Genomic DNA, 25,421 nt, shown 5'->3' with positions numbered 1-25,421 from the left:
GAGATTTTGGGGTGTTTTTTTGTTTGTTTGTTTTTTTGAGATGGAGCCTCCCTCTGTCACCCGGGCGGGAGTACAGTGGCACGATCTCAGCTCACTGCAACCTCCACCTCCCAGGTTCAAGCGATTCTCCTGCCTCAGCCTCCTAAGTAGCTGGGATTACAGGCGCCCACCACTACGCCTGGCTAATTCTTGCATCTTTAGTAGTAGAGACGGGGTTTCACCATGTTGGCCAGGCTGGTCTCAAACTCCCGACCTCAAGTGACCCACCCGCGTTGGCTTCCCAAAGTGCTGGGATTACAGGCGTGCACCACAGCACCTGGACTGTTTTTATTTTTTTAATATCTTTTTTTTTTTTTTTTTTTTTTTTTGAGACAGGCTCTCCCTCTGTCACCCAGGCTGGAGTGCCATGGCGTGATCACGGCTCACTGCAGCCTCAACTTCCTGGGCTCAGGTGATCCTCCCACCTCAGTCTCCAAAGTAGCTGGGACTACAAGCACGCACCACCACACCCAGTTAATTAGGCATGGACATGGTACCAACTTCCAGGAAGAAGCAGACCACGTCTCTCATTTGCCACTGAAGCCCCGGCTGGGACAGCACCAGCCCTAAGCAAGCGCTTTGCAAACGTCTGTTAAAAGAATACCTGGTGGCCACCCGGGAAGTGGGTCATTTAAGCTTTACCAGAAAAACAATTCCATTACCAGCTCTTACGATTCATCTCCATCTATCACTTCTGTTCAAAATTACTCCCATGAGGCACAGTGGCTCACGCCCATAATCCCAGCACTTTGAGAGGCCAAGGCAGGGGAATCGCTTGAGCCCAGGAGTTCAAGACCAGCCTGGGAAAGACAGTGAGACCCAGTCTCTATTAAAAATGCAAAAAAATTAGCTGAGCCTGGTGGCATGTGCCTGTATTCTCAGCTACTCGGGAGGCTGAGGTGTGAGGATCACCTGAATCCAGGAAGTCGAGGCTGCAGTGAGCCGTGATCACGAGGCTGCAGTGAGCCATGATCCAGCCTGAATGACAGAGTGAGACCCTGTCTCGATTAATTAATAAAATAAAAATTACTCCCATTCCCTAGGAACCCCTGAAACACTTCATACCATGCTAACGTCACCTACCACCTGCTGCTCTACATGGTGGGGACATGGGTCCCTGTCACATTTTCTCTGTTAAGAGCTCAAGGGGCAAAACTGACCAACCAGGGCAAGGAAAACCAATGGCTGGGAGCACTGGCTTTGGCCCCAGACAGATACCTTTACTGAGGTTCAAATCCCAATTCTTCAAGACAGATAGGTCTACGTGACCTTGGCCAAGTTACTTAACCACTCTGGGCCTCAGTTTCCTCATCTCTAAAATGGTGGTGACAAGAGTATCTATTTTATTGAATGGCTGTGCAGGTTTAGTATGAAAATTCACGTGAAATACAGCCATGCATCACTTAACAGTCTCGGGTATGTTCTGAGAAATGCATCTTTTAGGAGATTTGTCATTGTGCAAACATCACAGTGTGCATTTACACAAACCTAGGTATGGCCTACTACACACCTAGGCTAGATGATACAGCTACTGCTCCTAGACTGCCAACCTGTACAGCATGTGATGGCACTGGATACAACAGGCAACTGTAACACGACAGTAAGTAGTTGTATATCTAAATATATCAAGATACGGAAAAGGTGCAGTGAAAATACAATGTAAAAGATTTTTTAAGCCAGGGCACCACGGCTCACACCTGTAATCCCAACACTTTGGGAGGCCAAGGCTGGCAGATCACCTGAGGTCAGGAGTTCGAGACCAGTCTGGCTAACATGGTGAAACCCCATGTCTACTAAAAATACAAAAATTAGCCGGGCCTGGTGGTGCATGCATGTAATCCCAGCTACTCAGGAGGCTGAGGCAGGAGAATCACTTGACCACCATGCCCAGCTAATTTTTCTATTTTTAGTAGATACAGGGTTTCACCATCTTGGCCAGGCTGGTCTTGAACTCCTGACCTCATGATCCACCCGCCTTGGCCTCCCAAAGTGCTGGGATTACAGGCGTGAGCCACTGTGCCTAGCCAAAAAAGTTTTTTTTGTTTTTTTTGGTTTTTTTTTTTCGGGACAGTCTCGCTCTGTCACCCAGGCTGGAGTGCAGTGGCGCGATCTCGGCTCACTGCAACCTCCGCCTACTAGGTTCACGCCATTCTCCTGCCTCAGCCTCCTGAGTAGCTGGGACTATAAGCACCTGCCACCACGCCCGGCTAATTTTTTGTATTTTTAGTAGAGACGGGGTTTCACCATGTTAGCCAGGATGGTCTCGATCTCCTGACCTTGTGATCTACCCACCTTGGCCTCCCAAAGTGCTGGGATTACAGGTGTGAGCCACCACGTCCGGCCTCAAAAAGGATTTTTTAAATGGTGAACCTGTATAGGGCACTAGTCATGAATGGAGCTTCCAGGTCTAGAAGTCACCCTGGGTGAGTGAGTGAGTGAGTGAGTGAGTGGTGAGTGAATAAGAAGGCCTAGAGCATTAGTCTACACTACTGTAGACTTTATACATATTGTACACTTAGGCTATACTAAAGTTATTGTTTTAATTTTTCTTTCATCAATGATAATATTAGCTTACTGTAACTTAACTTTTTAATTTTTTGACTCTTGTAATAACAGCTTAAAACACACACACTGAATAGCTGCAAAAAAATAAATTTTCTTTATTTCCTTATTCTATAAGCTTTTTCCTATTCTTTTAACTTTTTAATTTTGTTAAAAATTAAAACACAAGGCCGGGTGCAGTGGCTCATGCCTGTAATCCCAGCACTTTGGGAGGCCGAGGTGGGTGGATAACCTGACGTCAGGAGTTCGAGACCAGCCTGGCCAGCACGGTGAAACCCCGTCTCTACTAAAGTACAAAAATTAGCCGGGCGTGGTGGCGCATGCCTGTAGTCCCAGCTACTGAGGAGGCTGTGGCAGGAGAATCGCTTGAACCTGGGGAGGCGAAGGTTGCAGTGAGCCAAGATCACGCCACCGCAGTCTAACCTGGGTTAGAGACTCCGCCTCAAAAAAAGAAAACAAAGAACACAAACACACACATTAGCGTAGTTCGACACAGGATCGGGATCATCAATATCACCGTCTTCCACCTCCACATCTTGTCCCACTGGAAGGTCTTCACGCACAGTATCACGCATGGAGCTGTCATCATCTCCTACGATAACAACGCTTTCTGGATACCTCCTGGAGGACCTGCCTGAGGCTGTTCTACCGTTGACTTTTTTTTTAATAAGTAGAAGGAGTATACTCTAAAATAACAATAAAAAGCAGAGCATAGCAAATACATAAACAAGTAACATCGTTGTTTATTATCACTATCAAGTATTAGGTGCTGCACATAATTGTATGTGCCGGACTTCTGTGCGACTGGCAGTGTAACAGGTTTGTTGACCCCAGCATCGCCACAAACATGTGAGTAATCCATGGCACCACAACATCATGACAGCGACAACGAGGCAACAGGAATGCTTCCGCTCCATTATCATTGCCCCAGGGCACCACTGTCGTATATGCAGTCCATGTATCACTGACGATGTTACAGGTGGCAGCTCACTATATTGTACTTGCCACAGTATGTAACACCTGGTAAATGCTCAGTAAATATTTGCTATTATTATTAAATAATAAATAATAAAATAACTTAATATTTAATATATTAATAACGTAATGCTTTTTTTTTTTTTGAGACAGAGTCTCACTCTGTTACTCAGACTGGAGTGCAGTGACGTGATCTCAGCTCACTGCAACCTTCGCCTCCCGGGTTCAAGCAATTCCCCTGCCTCAGCCTCCCGAGTAGCTGGGATTATAGGCACGCGCCACCACGCTCAGCTAATTTTTGTATTTGTAGAGACGGGGTTTCACCATGTTGGCCAGGCTGGTCTTGACCTCCTGACCCCAAGCGACGCACCCACCTGGGCTTCTCAAAGTGCTGGGAATACAGGCGTGAGCCGCCACGCCTGGCCAACATAATGCTATTTAAATATATTATTAAAACTATATATTCCTTTATCTTACAGAAGCCGGCGTCCTCTTTGACACAAAGCAACTCATTATGTACTCGCTGAGCAATGCTATGTAATTTCTGACTTCTGGAACTTTCTTAGGCAACAGCCCAGCTCACTGTCCCTGAGCCCCCATCCCGATGAGATGACCCTCTTTTCAGCTTCATATGTGCACCTTCCTACCGATACACAGTCACACTGAACTGTAATTACATGTTTTTCTGTCTCCCCAAAAAGTTCCCTCAGGATAAGAACCACGTTTTGTTTACCAACACTTTCTCAGTGCCTGGCATGGAGTAGACTCAATCCATCCTATCTGATGGTTTTGTTGTTGTTTTAAAGTTCAAATCCTAACTGTGTCATTCAGGACCTATGAGCCCTTGGGCGAGTTACATCATCTTTCTGAGTTTCTCGTCTCTCATATTTAAGTGGGGGTAACAGTACCTACCTTTCCAGCTTGTTGTGAGGTTTTGTTGCAATAACAAAAGCTGGAATCTGTCTCTCAATTGTCCAAAATCCTGGCTGGGTGCAGTGGCTCACACCTGTAATCCCAGCACTTTGGGAGACAAAGGTGGGCAGAGCACGAGGTCAGGAGATTGAGATCATTCTGGTCAACATAGTGAAAACCCATCTCTACAAAATACAAAAAATTAGCCAGGCTTGGTGGCACATGCCTGTAGTCCCAGCTACTCTGGAGCCTGAGGCAGGAGAATCGCTTGAACCCAGGAGGCAGGGGTTGCAGTGAGCCGAAATCGCGCCACTGCACTCCAGCCTGGGAGACAGAGCAAGACTCCATCTCAAAATAGATAAATAATAAATAAATAAAGTCAACGTCCTTTCATTTAGCACCTGTAATCGCAGCATGTGTTATACTCCTTTTTTTTTTTTTTTTTTTTTTTTTTTTTGAGACAGGGTCTTACTCTGCCACCCAGGCTGGAGTGCAGTAGAATGATTTGGGCCTCCCAAAGTGCTAGGATTACAGGTGTGAACCACTGTGCCCGGCCTACAGTCCTTACTATTATTCTTGTTATTGCAACAAAACCTCACAACAAGCTGGAAAGGTAGGTACTGTTACCCCCACTTAAATGTGAGAGACGAGAAACTCAGAAAGATGATGTAACTCACCCAAGGCCTCATAGGTCCTGAATGACACAGTTAGGATTTGAACTTCATGAATCTAATCAAAGCCTATGCTCTTTTCCTTCCACTTATCCATTCATTTACCCAACAAACTTTTTTTTTTTAATAGGGTCTTGCTGTTTGACCCAGGCTAGAGTATAGCAGTGCCATCATGGCTCACTATAGCCTGGAACTGTGCCATCTCCCAGGAGCCTGGAACTCCTGACCTCAAGTGAACCTCCTGCTTCAGCCTCCCAAGTAGCTGGGAGTACAGGCATGAGCCACTGTGCCCGGACAACAAACATTTCATTTTATTTTATTTTACTTATTTTTTTATTTATTTTTATTTTTATTTCTATTTTTTAGACGGAGTCTTGCTGTGTAGCCCAGGCTGGAGTGCAGTGGTACAATCTCGCTCACTGCAACCTCTACCTCCTGGGCTCAAGCAATTACCCCGCCTCAGCCTCCGAGTAGCTGGGATTACAGGCATCTGTGACTATGCCTAGCTAATTTTTGTATTTTCAGTAGAGACAGGGTTTCACCATGTTGGCCAGGCTGGTCTCGAACTCCTGACCTCAAGTGATCGTCCTGCCTTGGCTTCCCAGGTAGCTGGGATTATAAGTGTGAGCCACCATTCCCGGACACAAACATTTATTAGACACAAAGGTGCCCACCTGAGCGAGGTGCTGCCTGTGTGTGAGGCCTGCTCTGCTGGGGCCTGGGAAAGCCTCTACGCGACCAACGCACAGAATAATCTTAAGTCAGGTCTTTGCAGCAAGACCCTGTGGGGATCACAGGTGCCTGTTCTCTGCTCTCCGCTCCCTGAATTGGTTCCCTGTCACCTACTTAGGGAGACGTGGCCTGGATCCCCAGCAGGCAGGGGGAAGGCAAGCAGAGGGGCAGGGGCACCAACTGCCCACAGCTCCCAACTCCCCGGGAGCCAGACACATCCTCAAGAGCTCCTTTTACACCCACAAAGTGAGTGACAAAGCAATGGAGACATAATGGCCGAGGCCGCCCAACCTCCAGCACAAACTGTGTCATCTCTGGTAACCACCACTACGCTGGTGCCCTGTCATGACGCTTCCTAATGGTCACAGTTCACATCCTTATAGGTAACACAACGGGAAGATGACTTCACCAAAGCCCAAGGCCTGGGGGTGATGGAGATTAACTGTGGGACCCGGGCAGGTCACGTCATCTCAATGCACCTGTTTCATAGCCTGTAAAATAAGAGAGCTAGTCTAGCTCATCATCATCTAAGTTGCAAAGAGCTCACCTTCTTTTTTTTTTTTTTTTGAAACAGAGTCTTGCTCTGTCGTCCAGGCTGGAGTGCAGTGGTTTGATCTCGGCTCACTGCAACCTCTGCCTCCTGGGTTCAAGCGATTCTCCTGCCTCAACCTCCCGAGTAGCCGGGATTACAGGCGCCCACCACCACGCCCAGCTAATTTTTTGTAATTTTAGTAGAGACAGGGTTTCACTGTGTTAGCCAGGATGGTCTCGATCTCCTGACCTCGTGATCCACCCGCCTCGGCCTCCCAAAGTGCTGGGATTACAGGTGTGAGTCACTGCGCCTGGCCAAAGACTTCACCTTCTAAGCCAGGGGTCCACAGCCCCCAGGCCATGGGACCAGTACCAGTCCATGGCCTGTTAGGAACTGGGCAACAAAACAGGAGGTGAGCAGCCGGCAACCAAGCAAAGCTTCATCAGTATTTACAGACGCCCCCATCACTTGCAGTACTGCCTGAGCTCCACCTCCCCAATCAGCGGTGGCATTAGAGTCTCATCAGAACACAAGCCCTGTTGTGAACTGTGCACACCAGGGATCTAGGTTGTGTGCTCCTTATGAGAATCTAATGACTGAGGAGCCCTCACTGTCTCCCATCACCCCCAGGTGGCTTGCAGGAAAACAAGCACAGGGCCTCACACTGATTTTACATTACGGTGAGTTGTAGAATTATTTCATTATATTTTAATATAATAATAGGAATAAATAAATAATAGGAATAAATATAATAGGTAATAATAATAGGAATAAAGTGCACAATAAATGTAATATGCTTGAATCATCCCGAAACCATCCCCCCACCCCTGGTCCATGGAAAAATTGTCTTCCACGAAACTGATCCCTGGTGCCAAAAAGATTGAGGACCACTGATCTAACCTCAAGAATTTCCAAAGACTGTGTTCTGAAGAGGGGTTGGCTTCAAGGTTTGGGGCATCTGCAGCTTAGCAGAAAGCAGGACTGTGCATGTAACAGTGTTTATTTTATGTCATGAAGCAACTAAGAAGCTGGCTTCCTGTGTCTTACTCTAAGCAGGGAGAGTCAGCCACACTTGGATATGAATATTTTTTATCCCCTTTTTCTCACAAGTATAATTAGCTCTCTGGAAGTCTGCGGCGTCGGGTCTCATCTTGGCGACAGGATCTGTCCCGCTGCTGATTCTGGGGATGTGTTTAGAAGTGGTCATGAGGATAGAGATGGGGACCATGAGAATAAGCCAAGCAAGGCCATCACCACCATCACTGCCAAGCTACACGAATTACTGACAAACTTCAAGTCTGACACCCACTGTGCTCACGAAGACTCTATCTTATAGGGGATAAAGCCGCCCCTATATCCACAGCCAATGCACAGTGACTCAGGCACACCACCTGGTAAAATACTAAAATACCTCCAGTGAGTCTAGATCCACAGCCCCACCTCCACAGGTCCAGCTCCACCACTAATCTCTGGGGTCTCTCCCTAGATCTGCCACCCACCCCGCAGAATGACTGACTGCCCAGGATCCATCCAGCCAATGATTGACTCTTCTTTTTTTTTTTAAGACATAGTCTCGCTGTGTCACCCGGGCTGGAGTGCAGTCACGCAATCTCAGCTCACTGCAACCCCCACCTCCTGGGTTCAAGCAATTCTCCTGCCTCAGCCTCCCGAGTAGCCATGATTACAGGCATGCGCTACCAGGCCTGGCTAATTTTTTTTTTATTTTTAGTAGACATGGGGTTTCACTATGTTGGCCAGGCTCGTCTCAAACTCCTGTCCTCAAGTGACTCACCCACCTTGGCCTGCCAAAGTGCTAGGATTACAGGTGTGAGCCACTGAGCCCAGCCCAACAACTGATTCTTACTGTCTTCTTTATATTCTTCCAAATTTTTCAAATTCTCTACAAGGATGGCATGTTGCTGTTCTAATTTTAAGTTCTTCTTAGGGTACCATCACTTAAAAACCGAAAATGAAAACAATACAACAACACTGAAATAGAGCCAGAGAAAACAGACTATGAAACTTTGGGGTTTGTGTTGGTAACTTTCAGATTCAAGATCAACGTATGACCCAACTTCTACAGGAAGCCTGCCCAAAAGATAACAGCTATGTTTCAAGAGGTGAATGTGACACTGACACTGAGGAGAAGGAAACGTGTTTTTTTGAGACGGAGTCTCATTCTGTCACCCAGACTGGAGTGCATTGGTGCGATCTCTGCTCACTGCAGCCTCCGGCTCCCAGGTTCCAGGGATTCTCCCACCTCAGCCTCCCGAGTAGCTGGGATTACAGGCATGTGCCACCACACCCAGCTAATTTTTTTGTATTTTTTAGTAGAGGCAGGGTTTCACCATGTTGGCCAGACTGGTCTCGAACTCCTGACTTCAACTGGTTGGTCCACCTCAGCCTCCCAAAGTGCTGGGATTACAGGCGTGAGCCACCCCAGCCAGCAGAGAAGGAAACATTTTTAAAGCTATAATCTTTAGGCCGGGCGTGGTGGCTTACACCTGTAATCCCAGCACTTTGGGAGGCCGAGGCAGGCAGATCACAAGGTCAGCAGATCGAGACCATCCTGGCTAACACGGTGAAACCCTGTCTCTACTAAAAATACAAAAAATTAGCCGGGCATGGGGGCGGGCGCCTGTAGTCTCAGCTACTCGGGAGGCTGAGGCAGGAGAATGGCGTGAACCTGGGAGGCGGAGCTTGCAGTGAGCCGAGATTGCGCCACTGCACTCCAGCCTGGGCAACAGAGCGAGACACTGTATCAAAACAAAAACAAAAACAAAAAAAGCTATAATCTTTGCAACATCATAATTGCTCCTGTATGTATTAATGTGAGGTCTTTACTATAATATATACCAAGCAGCACACATTCTTATCTCATTTGGGACCTATAAAAAGTCCATAACGTAAGCAGGTGTCATTATCCCCATTTGACAAACAAGGTCATCAGGACTCAGAGAGGATAGGCCGGCTTGGTGGCTCACACCTGTAATCCCAGAACTTTGGGAGGCTAAGGTGGGTGGATCATTTGAGGTCAGGAATTCAAGACCAGCCCGGCCAACATGGTGAAACCCTGTCTCTACTGAACATACAAAATTAGCCTGGCGTGGTGGTGTATACCTATAATCCCAGCTACTCAGGAGGCTGAGGCAGGAGAATCGCTTGAACCTGGGAGGCAGAGGTTCCAGAGAGTCAAGATCGCACCACTGAACTCCAGCCTGGGTGACAGTGAGACTCCACCTCAAAAAAAAAAAAGAATCAGAGAGGATAAAACCAAGATTCCATAGTTCTTCACTGGCAGAGCTGGGACTCAAACCCAGACCTCCTGACCTCCGCTTCCTTCAGTGGTATGCCACAGCCACCTTCCAGCGACTCCTAAAAGTCTAAGTCAGGAATTTTGCAAGTAGGTTGTTAAACCATGGGGAGCTTGAAATCAGACCAGGTGGGAGTATTCACACCACAGAAATCAGCAAGAGCTACAAATCAGAACTGCCGTCCCACCAAGGCCAGTTTATCAGCATATAACTGACTCCAATGGCCTCCTTCTCTTCCCACACCATAACACATGCATGCACAGAGCGTGAGGTTTTGCTTTTTTTTTAATATCAGTCAGTACTTCTCTATCCCATCAGCTCCACTAACTAGCTTGTTAGCAGCCTGATCAAATGAGAATGATGGCCATGCGTGGTGGCTCAGGCCTGTAATCCTAGTACTTCGGGAGGCCTAGGTGGGCGGATCACCTGAGGTCAGAAGTTCAAGACCAGCCTGGCTAACATGATGAAACCCCATCTCTACTAAAAATACAAAAAATTAGCCAGGTGTGGTGGTGCGCGCCTCTAATCCCAGCTACTCAAGGGGCCGAGGCAGGAGAATTGCTTGAACCCAGAAGGTGGAGGTTGCAGTGAGCCGAGATCCCACTGCACTCCAGCCTGGGCAACAGAGGGAGACTCCATCTCAAAAAAAAAAAAAAAAAAAGAGAACGCGCATTGGAGTCAAGAGACTCCTAACTTTCTACATGCCTCTTAGCAACCTCTTCACCTGAGTCATTTAACTTCTCTGACCCTTCATGTCCTTGTCTGTTAAATGAGGTCAGTAATTGCTGCTCACTCACTAAGAGTCAGAAGGAATCATGGATGCAAAAACCACACTGCAAACCGTAAAACACCAAGCAGCTGTGGAAAACAGTATGGCGGTTCCTGAAAAAATAAAACACAGAATGACCATCTGATCCAGCAATTCCACTTCTGGCTATACACCCAAAAGAACTGGAGGCACGGGCTCAGACATTGTACACCCATGTTCACAGCAGTACAATTCACAACAGCCAAGAGGTGGAAGCAACCTGTGTCCATTAACACACGAATGAATAAAAATTAGCCAGGTGTGGTGGCACACACCTGTGATCCCAGCTACTGGGGAGGCTGAGGCAGGGGAATCACTTGAACCTGGGAGGTGGAGGCTGCAGTGAGTGGAGATCGTGCCACTGCACTCCAGCCTGGGTGACAAAGCGAAACTCTGTTTTAAAAAAAAAAAAAAAAAAAACCTTAGGAAACAAAAACTGTGTCTGAACTCAACATATACAGCCTTTTTTGTCAGTATCCTCTAAATAATACAGTATAACAACTATTTACATAACATTTACATTGTATTGGGTATTACAAGTAATCTAGAGATGATTTAAAGTGCATGAGAGAGGAGGCCCAAGAGGGCAGATCACCAGAGGTCAGGAGTTTGAGACCAGCCTGGCCAACGTGGTGAAACCCCATCTGTACTAAAAATACAAAAATTAGCTAGGCATGGTGGTGGGCACCTGTAATCCCGGCTACTTGGAAGGTTGAGGCAGGAGAATTGCTGGAACCTGGGAGGAGGAGGTAACAGTGAGCCGAGACTGTACCACTGCACTCCAGCCAGGGCAACAGAGCAAGACTCCATCTCTAAAACAAAACAAAACAAAACAAAAAAAAACAGGCCGGGTGCGGTGGTTCACGCCTGTAATCCCAGCACTTTGGGAGGCCGAGGCGGGCAGATCACGTGAGATCAAGTGTTCGAGACCAGCCTGACCAATATGGTGAAACCCTGTCTTCACTAAAAATACAAAAATTAGCTGGGTGTGCTGGCGTGCACCAGTAGTCACAGCTACTTGGGAGGCTGAGACAGGAGAATTGCTTGTACCCGGGAGGAAGAGCCTGCAGTGAGCCAAGATCGCACCACTGCACTCTAGCCTCCATGACAGAGTGAGACCCTATCTCAAAAAAAAAAAAAGGGTGGGCGGGGTGGCTCACACCTATAATCCCAGCAATTTGGGAGGCCAAGGCGGGTGGATCACAAGGTCAGGAGATTGAGACCATCCTGGCTAAGACAGTGAAACCCCGTCTCTACTAAAAATACAAAAAATCAGCCCAGCGTGGTGGCAGGCACCTGTAGTCCCAGCACTTTGGGAGGCCGAGGCGGGCAGATCAGGAGGTCAGGAGATCGCGACTATCCTGACTAACACGGTGAAACCGCGTCTCTACTAAAAATAAAAAAAATAAAAAATAAAAATTAGCCGGGCGTGGTGGCGGGCGCCTGTAGTCCCAGCTACTCGGGAGGCTGAGGCAGGAGAATGGCGTGAACCTGGGAGGCAGAGCTTGCAGTGAGCTGAGATCGCGCCACTGCACTCCAGCCTGGGCGACGGGGCGAGACTCCATCTCAAACAAAAAAAAAAAACAAAAAACAAAAAGTACATGGGAGGATGTGCAAAATTTATATGCAAATACTACACCATTTTATATGAGACACTAGAGCATCCTAAAATTTTGTTATCCGCGGCAGGTTGATTCTGGAACCAGCCCCCAGCAGATACCAAGGGATGACTGTATCACATGATTCTACTTCTATGTGGTACCTAAAGTAGCCAAATTCATTGAGACAGATGGTGGAACGGTGTGTATCAGAAGGTCAGGGAGGAGGGAGTAGGGAGTTAGTGTTTCATAGGTGGAGTGGAGCTTCAATGTGGGAAGATGAAAGAGTTCTGGAGATGGATGGTGGCGATGGTTGGACAATGCTGTAATGTACTTAACACCACAGAACTGCACACTTCAAAATGGTTACGATGGCAAGTTTTATACTATGTATTTTTTAAGCACACCTTTTTGTTTTTTGTCTTTTGTTTTAAGGAGCAGAGAGTTTAATAGGCAAGAAAGAAGGGGGAAGAAAGAAAGAAGCAGCTTCCCTGTACACAGACCGGCGGGGGGTGGGGGAGGCTCCAAAGCCAGGAGACGGAACCCCACACTTAGGTAATATCAGCCAGCTATATTCAATGGCTGGAGGAGGCATTTAACTATAATTTTTAAAAAACAGTCAAATAGGCCAGGAACGGTGGCTCACGCCTGTAATCCGAGCGCTTTGGGAGGCCAAGACGGGTGGGTCATTTGAGGTCAGGAGATCGAGACCAGCCTGGCCAACATGGTGAAACCTCGTCTCTACTAAAAATACAAAAATTAGCCAGGTGTGGTGGTGGGCGCCTGTAATCCCAGCTACTCAGGAGGCTGAGGCAGGAGAATCACTTGAACCCAGGAGGCAGAGGTTTCCGTGAGCAGAGATTACACCACTGCACTCCAGCCTGGGCGACAGAGCGAGACTCCATCTCAATTAAAAAAAAAAAAAAAAAAAAGAGGGCCAGGCACAGTGGCTCATGCCTGTAATCCCAGCACTTTGGGAGGCCAAGGCAGGCAGATCATAAGGTCAGGAGATCGAGACCATCCTGGCCAACATGGTAAAACCCCGTCTCTACTAAAAGTACAAAAATTAGCTGGGTGTGGTGGTGCATGCCTGTTATCTCATATACTCGGGAGGCTGAGGCACGAGAGTAGCTTGAACCTGGGAGGCAGAGATTGCAGTGAGCCAAGATCACACCACTGCACTCCTGCCTGGGTGACAGAGCAAGATTCCATCTCAAAAAAAAAAAAAAAAAAAAAACAGTCAAATAGGAAGTCTTGTTATTATATCCATTTGTCAAGAAGTTGAAAGCACCAAAGAAAGCCAACATTGTTTGTCCATCACGACTAGGGCCCCAAACTCCATTTTTACTGACCATGCTAACACACACCCAAAAAATCCAAAGAGCATAATTCTTGTACGTTATTGCCACATACAGGATGTCCCCAACTTATATGCAAAGTCTGTTCCAAGAGATCATTGAAAGCTTGTTGTTGCTGTTGTGGTTGTTTTGAGGCATATTTTCTTACAGAAGTGGAATTTTTCCTGGTGACATGGACACTATTCCAACCTAAAGAAGCCCTGGCGTCCATGGCAGAGCTGTGACAGTATCTGCAGTCCCGGCCTGGCCCTGGAGAAAGAAAGAAAGATGGGAGAGGCAGCGACACAGCAGCCTCCCTTTCCAGAGCCCAGGACAGTTTAGGGCCCAATTTGGCAACAGTTGATGTAGGTTGGTTTACAGGTTCTTTTCCCCAAAGTCTCAATGCATCATTACCACCTTGCCTCACTCAGCCCTCAACTCCCCAGTCTGCGACCCATTTGAGCCTCCCGGGAGGAAATTACTTCTTCCTTCTGCCTGCCATTCAAATGCTAATCAAGTATTGAGAAAAAGTTCTTTCCTTAAAATCACTTACATAGTAAATGACTGGCAGCCTCTCAACCTATTTTGAGGTATTTATATCTTCTCAAGTTTTAAGGCAAATTTGAAGCAGTCTTCTTTCAAGGTTAAGGAAGTATTAGCCCATAAATGAGAGGATATTTGGGGGCAGGGGACGCTGGCCTGCTGGTCACTCCGATACCTCCTGGCTTGGTACAGCTTCTCTTCTCTCCACCCACAAATTTTTCAAAGCTACAAAGGTCTAGGGTTTTTCTTTTTCAGAACACTTTGGGCCTTGTACGAAGGGACAGGGTTGTGTGGGGAGGCAGGCAAGACTGTCACTTGAACATTAGAAACTGTCTGAGGTTTTATTTAATACAATACCTTTAGGATTCCATTTACAGCACCAAATCCAATTTATTGTAAAACCAATTTCAGTGATCTGTGTTGTGGTCATGAAAGACAGAGAAAGGTCCTCTCAACAACTAGAAATACTGACTACTTTCAGCTGGAGGAGCTTTTTCTTCCTCTGCTCAGCCTGTGATAGAGGCACCAGTAAATCAAGATCCCCGACATTGTCTGGCTTCCACAGGGACTAAAATGGACAGGTCAAGAGAAGAAATCATGGCTGATTTGGAAATTAGCTCCCCAAGTGTTAACGCTAACATCCTGTGACCTGGGACATTTAAAGTTTTTGAGATCTTCTCCCAACTCCCATGCAAAAATCCCCCAAAAGGGTATTTTAAATAAATGGTTACATATGCTTATGGGGTATATACATAAGCATGCTGCCATTTTTAAATACTCTAGCATTAAAATAAATTCAGTACCTATAGGTTTTAAACTACAAAACTCCATGATGGTTAGACACTGTAAGTAAGTTCCTTGAGTCATCAAATCAAAACATGAGTTTCAATAAGAAACAAAGCAGAAAGACAAGCAATTTTCCAAAAAGAAAAGCATGTTGAATCAAAGAAAAGCCACAGGCTGCCTGCAGACCTCCGTGCAGTGAGAAGCCACTCTTGCCCAGGCTGATGGAGAGAGGGACAGATTTTTTTAAAACCAGCTAAGGGTGCAGGGAGAGGTGCAGAGAAAAAAAAAAAAACCGAGAAGCTACCCAGGGGGAGGGCTGAGCCTGGGACACACAGCTAACTAGGTCACTCCAGCACCGGAGCTGGGCCAGAGGACGTTTCAGGCAGAGTCTTTTGCTTAATGCTAGCATTACATGAACTAATCACCCCTGTTGGGAGCAAATGTTGAATGGCTCAGTGGGCCTTCCAAATCTGTGGAAATGGCCTCTGAGGGGCAGGGATAAATGATAGAGAGCGGGCAGTGACTGTGCACACACCCACGTGCCGCACACGGCTCTCAGTGGTTCCCGTGCACCCTCATTTCATCTTCACCACATGCCTCACATTAGGTCCAAGTGTCATCCTGTTTTACAGATGAGGACATGAGGCTCAGAATGGTAAAATAATTGGCCCAAAGCCATACAGCTAGGAAGCTGTGGACCCAGGATTTCCACCCATATCCGTGTAACCTCCGAGCCTATGTTCTTAGCTACTCACTGTACTGGGAAGAACAACTGTGGATTGTTCTTCTCTGGCTGACTGAAGAATTGTTTATGATTGCTGAAACCATAAATTTTGGGGGAGGTTAAATATGCACCATCCTGCCTATTTGCAACAAGAGCTTCCAAAAAATCAATTTCCAACGATACTGACGTGTTCTTCCCCAATGGAACCGGCCCCAAATGTCCAAGGGAAGCCAACCTCAGCTGCTGGAGGTAACTACAGCTTGATGACAGTTACTGTATATTCAATCCCAGTTATGTGCCAGGTACCTCACATATGTCACTGAATCCTTACAACAATCCCACGAGGCAGCAACTCCTATCTCCCTCTTAAATTCAGAGAGATTAAGGAATCTATCCAGAGGCATTCAGCTATGAATGCCTGCACCAGAACGATCTTTCTGTTATGTTACGTTGCCTCCCTTACCCGGCCTCAGCAAATATACCCTATCAAAGGCTTGCTCTCAAGGTTCAGTGTTCACCAGGAGACAGAATCCCCCATTTCTTTTTTCTTTTATTTTTTGAGACAGAGTCTCACTCTGTCGCCCAAGCTGGAGTGCAGTGGCACAATCTCGGCCCACTGCAACCTTCGCCTCCCGGGCTCAAGCGTTTCTCACGCCTCAGCCTCCCGAGTAGCTGGGATTACAGGCACGCAACACCATGCCGGCTAATTTTGGTGTTTTTAGTAGAGACGGGGTTTTACCATGTTGGCCAGGTCTTGAACTCCTGACCTCAGGTGATCCACTCGCCTCAGCCTCCCAAAGTGCTATGATTACAGGCATGAGCCACTGTACCTGGTCCCTCATTTCTTTTTTCTTTTCTTTCTCTATAGGGACACGGTCTTTCTCTGATACCCAGGCTGGGGTGTAGTGGCACCATCATAGCTCACTGCAGCCTCAACCTCCCAGCCTCAAGCGATCCTTCTGCCTCATTCTCCCAAAGTGCTGGGATTACAGTTGTGAGCCAGCACTCCAGGCTGGAATCTCTCCATTTCTAAGTCCTGCTGAAAGATTTGGAAAAACAGAACAAGACACAGAGAACAGATAGCTGAAGATATAAAATGAACTTGGTCTGTGGCGGAATGAACTTGACCTACGGCATGTATTTGGAGGTGACCTTTGATCTAACTGGCGCATGAATAATCAATACACTGCATAATAAACCAAAAAAAAGAAAAGAAAAGAAAATCAAGTGAGATCTAATAAAAAAACTACCCCGAAGAAAAAGAAATCTCCCTCACCACAGAAAGTCAAAGGGGCATAGCCAACGTGAACCGAGATCAGGCTGGAATCTTTCCCAGAGTCCACGTGTCCTCCTGAACTAAATAAGCACGGAATTGACCATCTTGCATCAGGAAAATAACGTGGGTCCGCTGACTCGGGCATCAGCTTCATGGTTGCTGCCTATAAGCAGTTCCTTCATTAATTAAAGAAACATAATGGCCGAGCACAGTGGCTCATGCCTGTAATCCCACCACTTTGTGAGGCTGAGGTGAGCAGATCACTTGGCATCAGAAGTTCTAGACCAGCCTGGGCAACACGTTGAAACATAATCTCTACCAAAAATACAAAAATTAGCCGGGCGTGGTAGTACGCGCCTGTAGTCCCACCTACTTGGGAGGCTGAGGCAGGAGAATCACTTGAACCCGGGAGGCGGAGGTTGCAGTGAGCCAAGATCATGCCACTGCACTCCAGGCTGGGTGACAGAGTGAGACTCCGTCTCAAAAAAAAAAAGCAAACACCTGTAATCCCAGCTACTCAGGAGGCTGAGGCAGGAGAATCGCTTGAACTCGGGTGGCAGAGGTTGCAGTGAGCTGAGACTGGACCACTGCACTCCAGCCTGGGTGACAGAGCAAGACTCTGTCTCAGAAAATAAAATAAAAACTTAAAAAGTAAAAAAAGGAAACATATCCCCGGTGGGCAAGTTGACCAGTAATGTGACAAATCTCCGCTGGACCCATGCCTAAACCCTCCCAGAGGAGAGAGGAGGAGAAGCAGGAGGAGAGAGATTGAAGGGGATTTAAGGAGATTTATTTGGGGAAAGGAAAGATTAAAGAGATTTACAGAGACCCAGCCAAAGGAAAACTCAACAAGTTAACCCTTGAAATCCTCCCCTGAGAGCACACAAATGTCCACCTGGCACCAGCAAACCTAATTACTGTCCATTCAGTGGCCAAGTTCGAACCAGAAATTTGTACTTGAGACACAGTCATCATTAGCTTCTCTGGGAACAAGCTCTACTCAAACTCTCATTTCTCAAATCTCGTTTTACTAATCAATAAGGACACTGAAGTTTGTTATCTTTACCTTTCTTTTTTTTTTTTTTTTTGAAATGGAGTCTCACTGTGTCACCCAGGCTGGAGTGCAGTGGCACAATCTCAGCTCACTGCAATCTCCACCTCCGGCGTTCAAGCGATTCTCCTGCCTCGGCCTCCGGAGTAGCTGGGACTACAGGTGCACAGCACCACACCCAGCTAATTTTCTGTATTTTTAGTAGAGACGAGGTTTCACCACATTGGCCAGGCTGGTCTCGAACTCCTGACCTCAAAAGAGGAGGTACCTCAAAGTCCCTCTGAGAATTTCACCTTCAAATTCAGAAATCCCTCCCCAGGGGAGCCCAGAAGCCCAAGGCTGTGAGCTTGCCCCTGTTTCCAGAGCCTCCCAGCACACAGGCACCCATAATGTGTAGACAGAGCAGGTGCTCCGAGAATTCCTGGGGAGACTGAACAAAACCACCAAATGAACTGTTCATCCAAGCCCAGGTCCTTGGGGAATCTCACACCCCACATCCAGTCCACCAGCAATTCCTACCAGCTCCACCTTTAAAACACATCCGGAATTCGGCCAGGCGAGGTGGCTCACGCCTGTAATCCCAGCACTTTGGGAGGTGGGGGCGGGCAGATTTTTTTTTTTTTCTTTTTGAGACGGAGTCTCACTCTGTCGCCCAGGCTGGAGTGCAGTGGTGCAATCTCGGCTCACTGCAAAATCCCAGGCAGGCTCCCACATCAGGCACTTGCCCTTGTGGCCGCCTTTGACCGGAAGAGTCTACGTTCAGACAGCCCCATGGCTCTTTCCAGGTCTGCATTCAAGCGTCACCTCAAGCTGCCATCACCCCACCCCACACATCCCCTTTGGCTCTTGGTTCCTGCCTAACCTGCAGCTTCTAACGTGCTGTTCCTTTCCCTTCTTTGCCCCTTGTATTTTCTGTGGCTCCAGGAGAGCAGGCATTCTCGTCTGCTCACTGCTGTCTCCTCGGTGCCTAGAATATAGCAGGTGTTCAACCGATATTTTTAAATGTATGAGAGGCTGAATTTATATCACGCCTCAAAACAAGACGACTGGGGAATCCAAACATCTAAAGAAGACTGCAGCGGGGATACCCTCGGGGAGAAGTCTAGGGGCTTCCCACCCCTCCTTTTTTCTCAGTAATGTTCTTCCTAATGCTTCTCACGGACTCTCAAATTCTAAGTAACCCCAGAAAAACAACTATGAAATTCACCAGCCAAATATACAAACCACCTCGAGTGTCTGTGCATTCTCTCCCCCACCACACACACATACACACGCGCGCGCGCACACACACACACGCACACACAAACACATATACACCAAAAAAGAAAAGTTGAGTCTGTTTTCCATCGGGACTTTCAGACAAACCAATCTTCTGTGTCCTTAATAGGTGTATTTATTGGGCAATTTCAGAATAAGTAGCATAGTGTGAGATGAGTGGGAAAAGACGGTGCTTGACCCACGGAAGTTTCTATTTATAGTCTTCCTAAAGCAGCATCCAGCAGGCACTCATTTAATGAAAAAGGAGACACACTGCTATTGACACGAAGTGAGATCAGGGTGCTGGTCCCGAGCTCTTATTGTGCTACTAGTACAGTCACAAAAATGTCCCTCCAGAGCTAAGTGCAGTGGCCCGTGCCTGTCATCCCAGAACTTTGGGAGGCCAAAGTAGGAGGATCACTTGAGGCCAGGAGTTTGAGACCAGCCTGGGCAACACAGCAAAACTCTGTCTCTACAAATAATAAAAAAGTTAGCCAGGCATGGTGGTGCACACCTGTAGTCCTGGCTACTCTGGAGGTTCAGGAAGGAGAATCACTTGAGCCCAGGAGTGTGAGGCTGCAGTGAGCTATGATCGCACCACTGCACTCCAGCCTGGGTGACAGAGCAAGGCTCTGTCTCAAAAAAAAAAAAAAAAAATTTTCCTCCAAACAGAAATGAGCTGCACCTAGCCACACAAGGAAAGCCCCTCGGGAACAAAAGCAAGTGCCCTCCTTACACAGGGAGCCACAGAATCTTAGGGTTGCAAGGGTACTTGAAAATTTTCTCATCGGCCGGGTGCGGTGGCTCACGTCTGTAATCCCAGCACTTTGGGAGGCCGAGGCAGGCGGATCACGAGGTCAGGAGATCGAGACCGTCTTGGCCAAAATGGTGAAATCCCGTCTCTACTAAAAAATACAAAAAATTAGCCGGGTGTGGTGGTGCTACTTGGGAGGCTGAGGCAGGGGAATCGCTTGAACCTGGGAGGCGGAGGTTGCGGTGAGCTGAGATCCCGCCACTGCACTCCAGCCTGGAGACAGAGCAAGACTCTGTCTCAAAAAAAAAAAAAAGAAAAGAAAAGAAAATTATCTCATGTTCCCTGTTCCCCACCCCCAACCTGCCTTGATTTTATAGATGAAGAAACTGAGACAGGGAGAAGGTAATGTAGGTCAATGTCCAAGCAGTCCACAGGCCACAAAACCCCTCATGGCTGAACCAGACCTAAAACCCAGTCTCAAATCCTCCACGATGCCTTGTCCAGCCATCTACAGACAGGAACAACTTCAACTTCAAATGCTCAGTCTACACGAAAAACATGCATACATATCCCACGGAGATGAAGATCCATTTTCTAGGGCATGCCATGTTCTGTACTCCAGGGGAAATGAGGTTTGTTGGGAGACTCATTCTGCCACGTGCCAAGTACCCAGGCCTTTCCATTCACATACATTTCACAGCCTGGAAATTGCAGAAGTGACTTCTATGAGTCTGGGGTGCTTCCTAGACACCACATTGAAGCTTTCCTCCCATCCATATACTTCTCCGAATAGTATTTTAGGGGTTTTTTTATTTTTTGCTTCAGTAGTCACTGAAAGATAGCTACGATAGGGACGGCCTGAACAGCCTTGGCAAATACACCAACAGAAATGTGTACCCCTCCTAATTTGCCATTACATAACATTTATTTGTTCTCATAGTGTGCCAAGGGTCTGAAAACATGTTGATTAATAGACAATAATTAAGTCTCACCACCTTATTCAGAGATATGGTTATGTTCTGGGATTCCCTTTTGTAGGAGGCTGCAGTGAAGCGCACAGGTTGAAAGGTTTCTCCCTGAGACCTGACTCAGAGGTGCATCAGACAACCCAGGCCAGACCACAAAGCCCAGTCCTTTCTCTTATGCTGCTCTTTGCTTCCTCAATCTCATTTTCCACCCTCCTGGGCCAACCTTCACTCCCATTCGGCCCCCACTCTCCAGCAAGGTCCCTCTAACCATACAGCCTAACCGCCTTGACCCCTTAGCTTCCAACAGTAAATGCTGGGCTCCATGAGGTGAGATACCTGGATAAGGCAGTGGATATCAGATTACAAAGTCTGGCAAAGTGAGTGCTCCTCCAGCCTTTGCAACGCTTTATTTTAAATACATGTGAACATTGTGAGCTGACAGCCCTGCTTCTTACAAGGCTTTCCTGCCTTCGTATCTTAAAGACGTAGGGAGAAAGTAGGGCAAACAAAGTGACTGGAACTGCAGCATACTTTGGAAATGAATGCCAGTCGTTAATTGTTGATGCCTTTCATTTGTGTTAGATTTCATTCAAAACAAGAGAAGGGCCCAGACTCAAAATCCCCACTGAAGGGACCAGAAGTCAACTCCACATTAAGACTCGGGCCAGAGTCACCGGTCATGGCCCAGGGTGGAGCAGGCATCTTGAACTGGGGACCACTTCTAGAAAGTACACAGAGGCGGCGGGGCACGGTAGCTCACGCCTGTAATCACAGCACTTTGGGAGGCCGAGGCAGGCGGATCATGAGGTCAGGAGATCGAGACCATCCTGGCTAACACGGTGAAACCCCGTCTCTACTAAAAATACAAAAAAATTAGCCAGGCATGGCGGCGGGCGTCTGTAGTCCCAGTTACTCGGGAGGCTGAGACAGGAGAATGGCGTGAACCCAGGAGGCAGAGCTTGCAGTGAGCCGAGATTGCGCCACTGCACTCCAGCCTGGGCAACAGAGCAAGACTCCATCTCAAAAAAAAAAAAAAAAAAAAGAAAGTCCACAGAGGCAAAAGGACGACAACCCAAAAGCTCTGAAATGCTTCCAAGTTTTCCAAGTTTAGATAACATTATGCTATCATTATTGCCATCATTATGTTTTCTCATTTATTTTATTTTATTTTTTTGAGACCGAGTCTCACTCTGTAGCCCAGGCTGGAGGGCAGTGGCACAATCTCAACTCACTGAAATCTCTGCCTCCCCGGTTCAAGCGATTCTCCTGCCTCAGCCTCCCGAGTAGCTGGAATTATAGGCACACACCACCACACCAGGCTAATTTTTTTATTGTTAGTAGCGACAGGGTTTCACCATGTTGGCCAGGCTGGTCTCGAACTCCTGACTTAAGTGATCAGCTCGCCTCAGCCTCCCAAAGTGTTGGGATTACAGGTGTGAGTCACCATGCCCAGCCCATTATGTTTTCTTTACATTAATATTAAAGTTCACGTTCCAAATACTAAAGTTAAGTCAAATTATTGACTAAGCATTGGCCATTACAGGATCTACAAAGTGTGTCAACCCTGTATGGATAATCAAAAGTTGCTCTGCCTGTCTGTGAATACCAGCTCCGCCACTTAATAGTTAGCTAAGGTTTGGCAGCTCACATAATTATCTCTGCTGCCTCAGTTTTCTCATCTGCAAATTGGGTGTAATGGTAAATACCTACCTCATAAGGTTACTCTGAGATTTAAATGAGTTAATACACATAAGGCATGTAGAATAATACCTGATCCTGGGTATACATTTCAGAATACCACCTATGATTACCATGATTATTACGTGGAGTAAAAACATCTTGATCATCACACTGTTTCTATCATTCTTCTAGGTCCAATGCCAGTGCTACAGTGGGAAGCTCCTTTGCAAAGAATTCCATCCCAGGCAGAAGGCAATGCTTTAGGACCCTAAGAGAGACCCATTCCCAAAGCTCACAGGGAACATGGCTGGAGTCCAAGAGGCTGTTCTGCCAGAGATGCGCTCTGGCACCAGAGGGCAAATCCCCATTTTTCCCCAAGGTGGAAACCACCCGCAGTCATCTCCAAACACCATGCTCCAGCAGGAGCCACAGCTTGGAGCCTCAGCAGCCCCGCCACTGCAGAGGTGCAGCTGCAGGAGTCAGTTAGGGGACAGGGCATCAGTCACCCGGAGGCTACAGGCAGGAAGCCAGTGTGGGGGGCTCGGGTGGGAACAAGCCACGCACAGGAAAGCATTCACACAGGGTGGGTCCCCATGCTCTCCCATCCCCTCATCGGCGGCCACAGCGCGGGTCCTGGATGACAAGCAAAGGCCATGCTTTCTTGTCTCTCAGTAACTTGAGCATCTCAGAATCACAACCCCAAACCCGAATAAACCTCAGTGGCAATTTTCAAAAGTTTTGACCCAAACTAACCCCTTACCTGGCTGCACTGAGAGGCAACCCCAAACCCCTATTTATTAAAAAGCTACATCTTTTTCTGTTTTCATTCCAACAAAGATAGCAAATAGGTGCCCTCCCTGAAAGGCAACAACCACAGCAGGGAGACCCCACTCTAGTCCTCAGCGTGCGCCTTCCCGGGAATCAGAAGCAGGACTGGGAAAGACACCCTCACAACTTCTCTCCGGGGGACCCCCTGCAGATCTGCGTGGGGGTGAGGGGAAATGACTGAACAGCAGCAGACCCCGAGCCTGGAGGTGAAGACAAGCTGGGTAATGTGGTGCTGGAAAAAAGAAACCAAGCACAAAAACAAGCACACGGGAAAAAAGGAGGAAGGAAAGAAAGGGCACCCAACAACGCACTGATTTATCCCATGAAATAGCTCCCCTTTCTCTTCCCAGCCTAATCAACACCTCCATGAACCCCTGCAAAATAGGCATTTCTGACTGCACACCTGTGCGTGAATCCACACTGACAGATACTGATGCAGAGCAAATACTGATTGTGTGAGGGAAGGAAATAACTTGAACTTCAGACTCATTCGGCAGGTCCTGATTCTCTTTCACTATCAGCCTCCCCACCTATTCTGAGCCGCTCCAAAACAAAACAAACAAGACCCAACTCCTGGGCAGAAAGGGAACAGCAGCTGAGCTGAGCAGCACATGCTTGGAGCGTTCCTGCCATCGACTTCGGATTATTTCTGCTTTCTTGAGACGCAGCCATCAGCATGGGACTCGATGCAGCCCGGAGAGCACCGCCCGCGCAGCGACGCGCACAGACCCTCCCTTGGAGACGCGCTCCCCGGCGCGTGCGGCCGAGCCCGCGTGAAATGCACAGACCCTCCGGTGAGGCTCTGCCCACGTGTGACCCTGAGCACTGCGAAGCCCTTCCCTTCCATCCTCGCGTGGCCACCCAAAGTCTTGCCTACACCTCGTACGTGCAGATGCCAATTCCATAGAAATACATGATGTAAGGACAGAAATGGGAACGACTGGAGGCTGATCTTCTCGTGACCACGTCTCGCCAACGCGGTGCGCCCATGCACACGGCGAGTAAACGCACACAGCCGGTAAACAGCCATCCCCACCATGCTCAGCCCACAGTCACGCGTGGGGAGAAGGCAGCGGAGAGGGCGGCGGTGGCAGGAGAAGTGGGAAGTCGCGCGCCCGCGTGGGCTGCTCCCTGACAGCCCGGCGCTGCCCCCTCCCCCTCCCGGGAACGGCGCCCACCCGGGGGTCGCAGGCCCACGCGTCGGGCGCGCTCGGGGGGGCTCCGCAGCGCCGAGAACGGGACAATGAGGACGCGGTGACAGGCTGGGTTTCTGCCGCGGTAGTGGCAGCGGCGGCAGCTGGAGCTGCCCGTGCAGCCCCTGCCGCGGCCACCTCCACCCTCGCCTCCCCGGTCCCCACTTACGTTCCGAGGGTCTCCTTGAACTCGAAGATCTTCTTGATGTCTTCAGCTTGCTTTTTCCAGGAGGAGCTGCTCTCGCCGTTCTCCCGGGCCATGGCCGACGAGCGCGGCGCGGAGGAGCGGCCGGGGGCGCGCTGGGGAGGGGGCGCCGGGGGCGCGGCGCGGGCGCAGAGGCGGCGGGGATGCCGGGCGGCTCGGGCTGCGGCGCAGCTTCCTCCTCTGCAGTTTCCTCTTTCGCTCTCGCCGCCGCCGCCGCGGCCGCGGTCCCTCCCTGGCTCTTATTTCTGCTGTTCTCGGGCACAGACTTCCTGCCGCCGCCGCGCGCCGGCTCCTTTGCCGCCGCCTGCCAGCCTCACTTTCTGCTACTTTCTTGCCTCCCTCCCGCTCCCTCCCTGCTGCCCGCCGCGCTCCCCCCCACCTCACGCCTCCTCCCCCTCCTCCCCCTCCTCCCCCTCCCGCGGGCTCCCCGCCCTCCCCGTGCGCCCCGGCCGCTCCCCGCCTCCAGCGCGCCGCCTTCGGGGATGTCCCGCTCCCCTCCCAAGAGCGCCGGGCCACGGCCGTCGTGCCCCCTGGAGCCCCGGCGAGGGCGGGTGCGGGCCCCCGGCAGGTGCGGGGCGCACGCGGGAGAGTCCCAGCCCCTCCGGGAGCTGGAAACGGAGCCCAGTCTGGGGGCGCCGGGGCTTTCCCGTCTCCGGCGGGAGGGGGCGCCTCTGCG

The 25,421-nt window shown here is 48.8% G+C and overlaps 1 protein-coding gene across 4 annotated transcripts in view; it reads right to left on the bottom strand.

The window, feature by feature from the left end:
• Positions 1-25,090, bottom strand: part of CAMK1D (calcium/calmodulin dependent protein kinase ID) — a 481,509-nt gene extending 456,419 nt beyond the window's left edge. For 2 of the 4 annotated variants that reach the window (XM_034929971.4, XM_034929966.4), the window contains exon 1: positions 24,710-25,090. In XM_034929971.4, the coding sequence (XP_034785862.1) occupies positions 24,710-24,801 (92 nt within the window). In that variant the 5' untranslated portion in view covers positions 24,802-25,090. The remainder of the gene's footprint in view (positions 1-24,709) is intronic. The other 2 variants (XM_034929970.3, XM_034929969.2) reach the window with 2 other exon arrangements.
• Positions 25,091-25,421: the final 331 nt, after the last annotated feature.

The sequence above is a fragment of the Pan paniscus genome, chromosome 8, assembly GCF_029289425.2.
Source record: "Pan paniscus chromosome 8, NHGRI_mPanPan1-v2.0_pri, whole genome shotgun sequence".
NCBI classification, from domain to species: Eukaryota; Metazoa; Chordata; class Mammalia; order Primates; family Hominidae; genus Pan; species Pan paniscus.
Note: the sequence above shows the minus strand (reverse complement) of the source record. Positions and strands in the feature narration are given on the sequence as shown.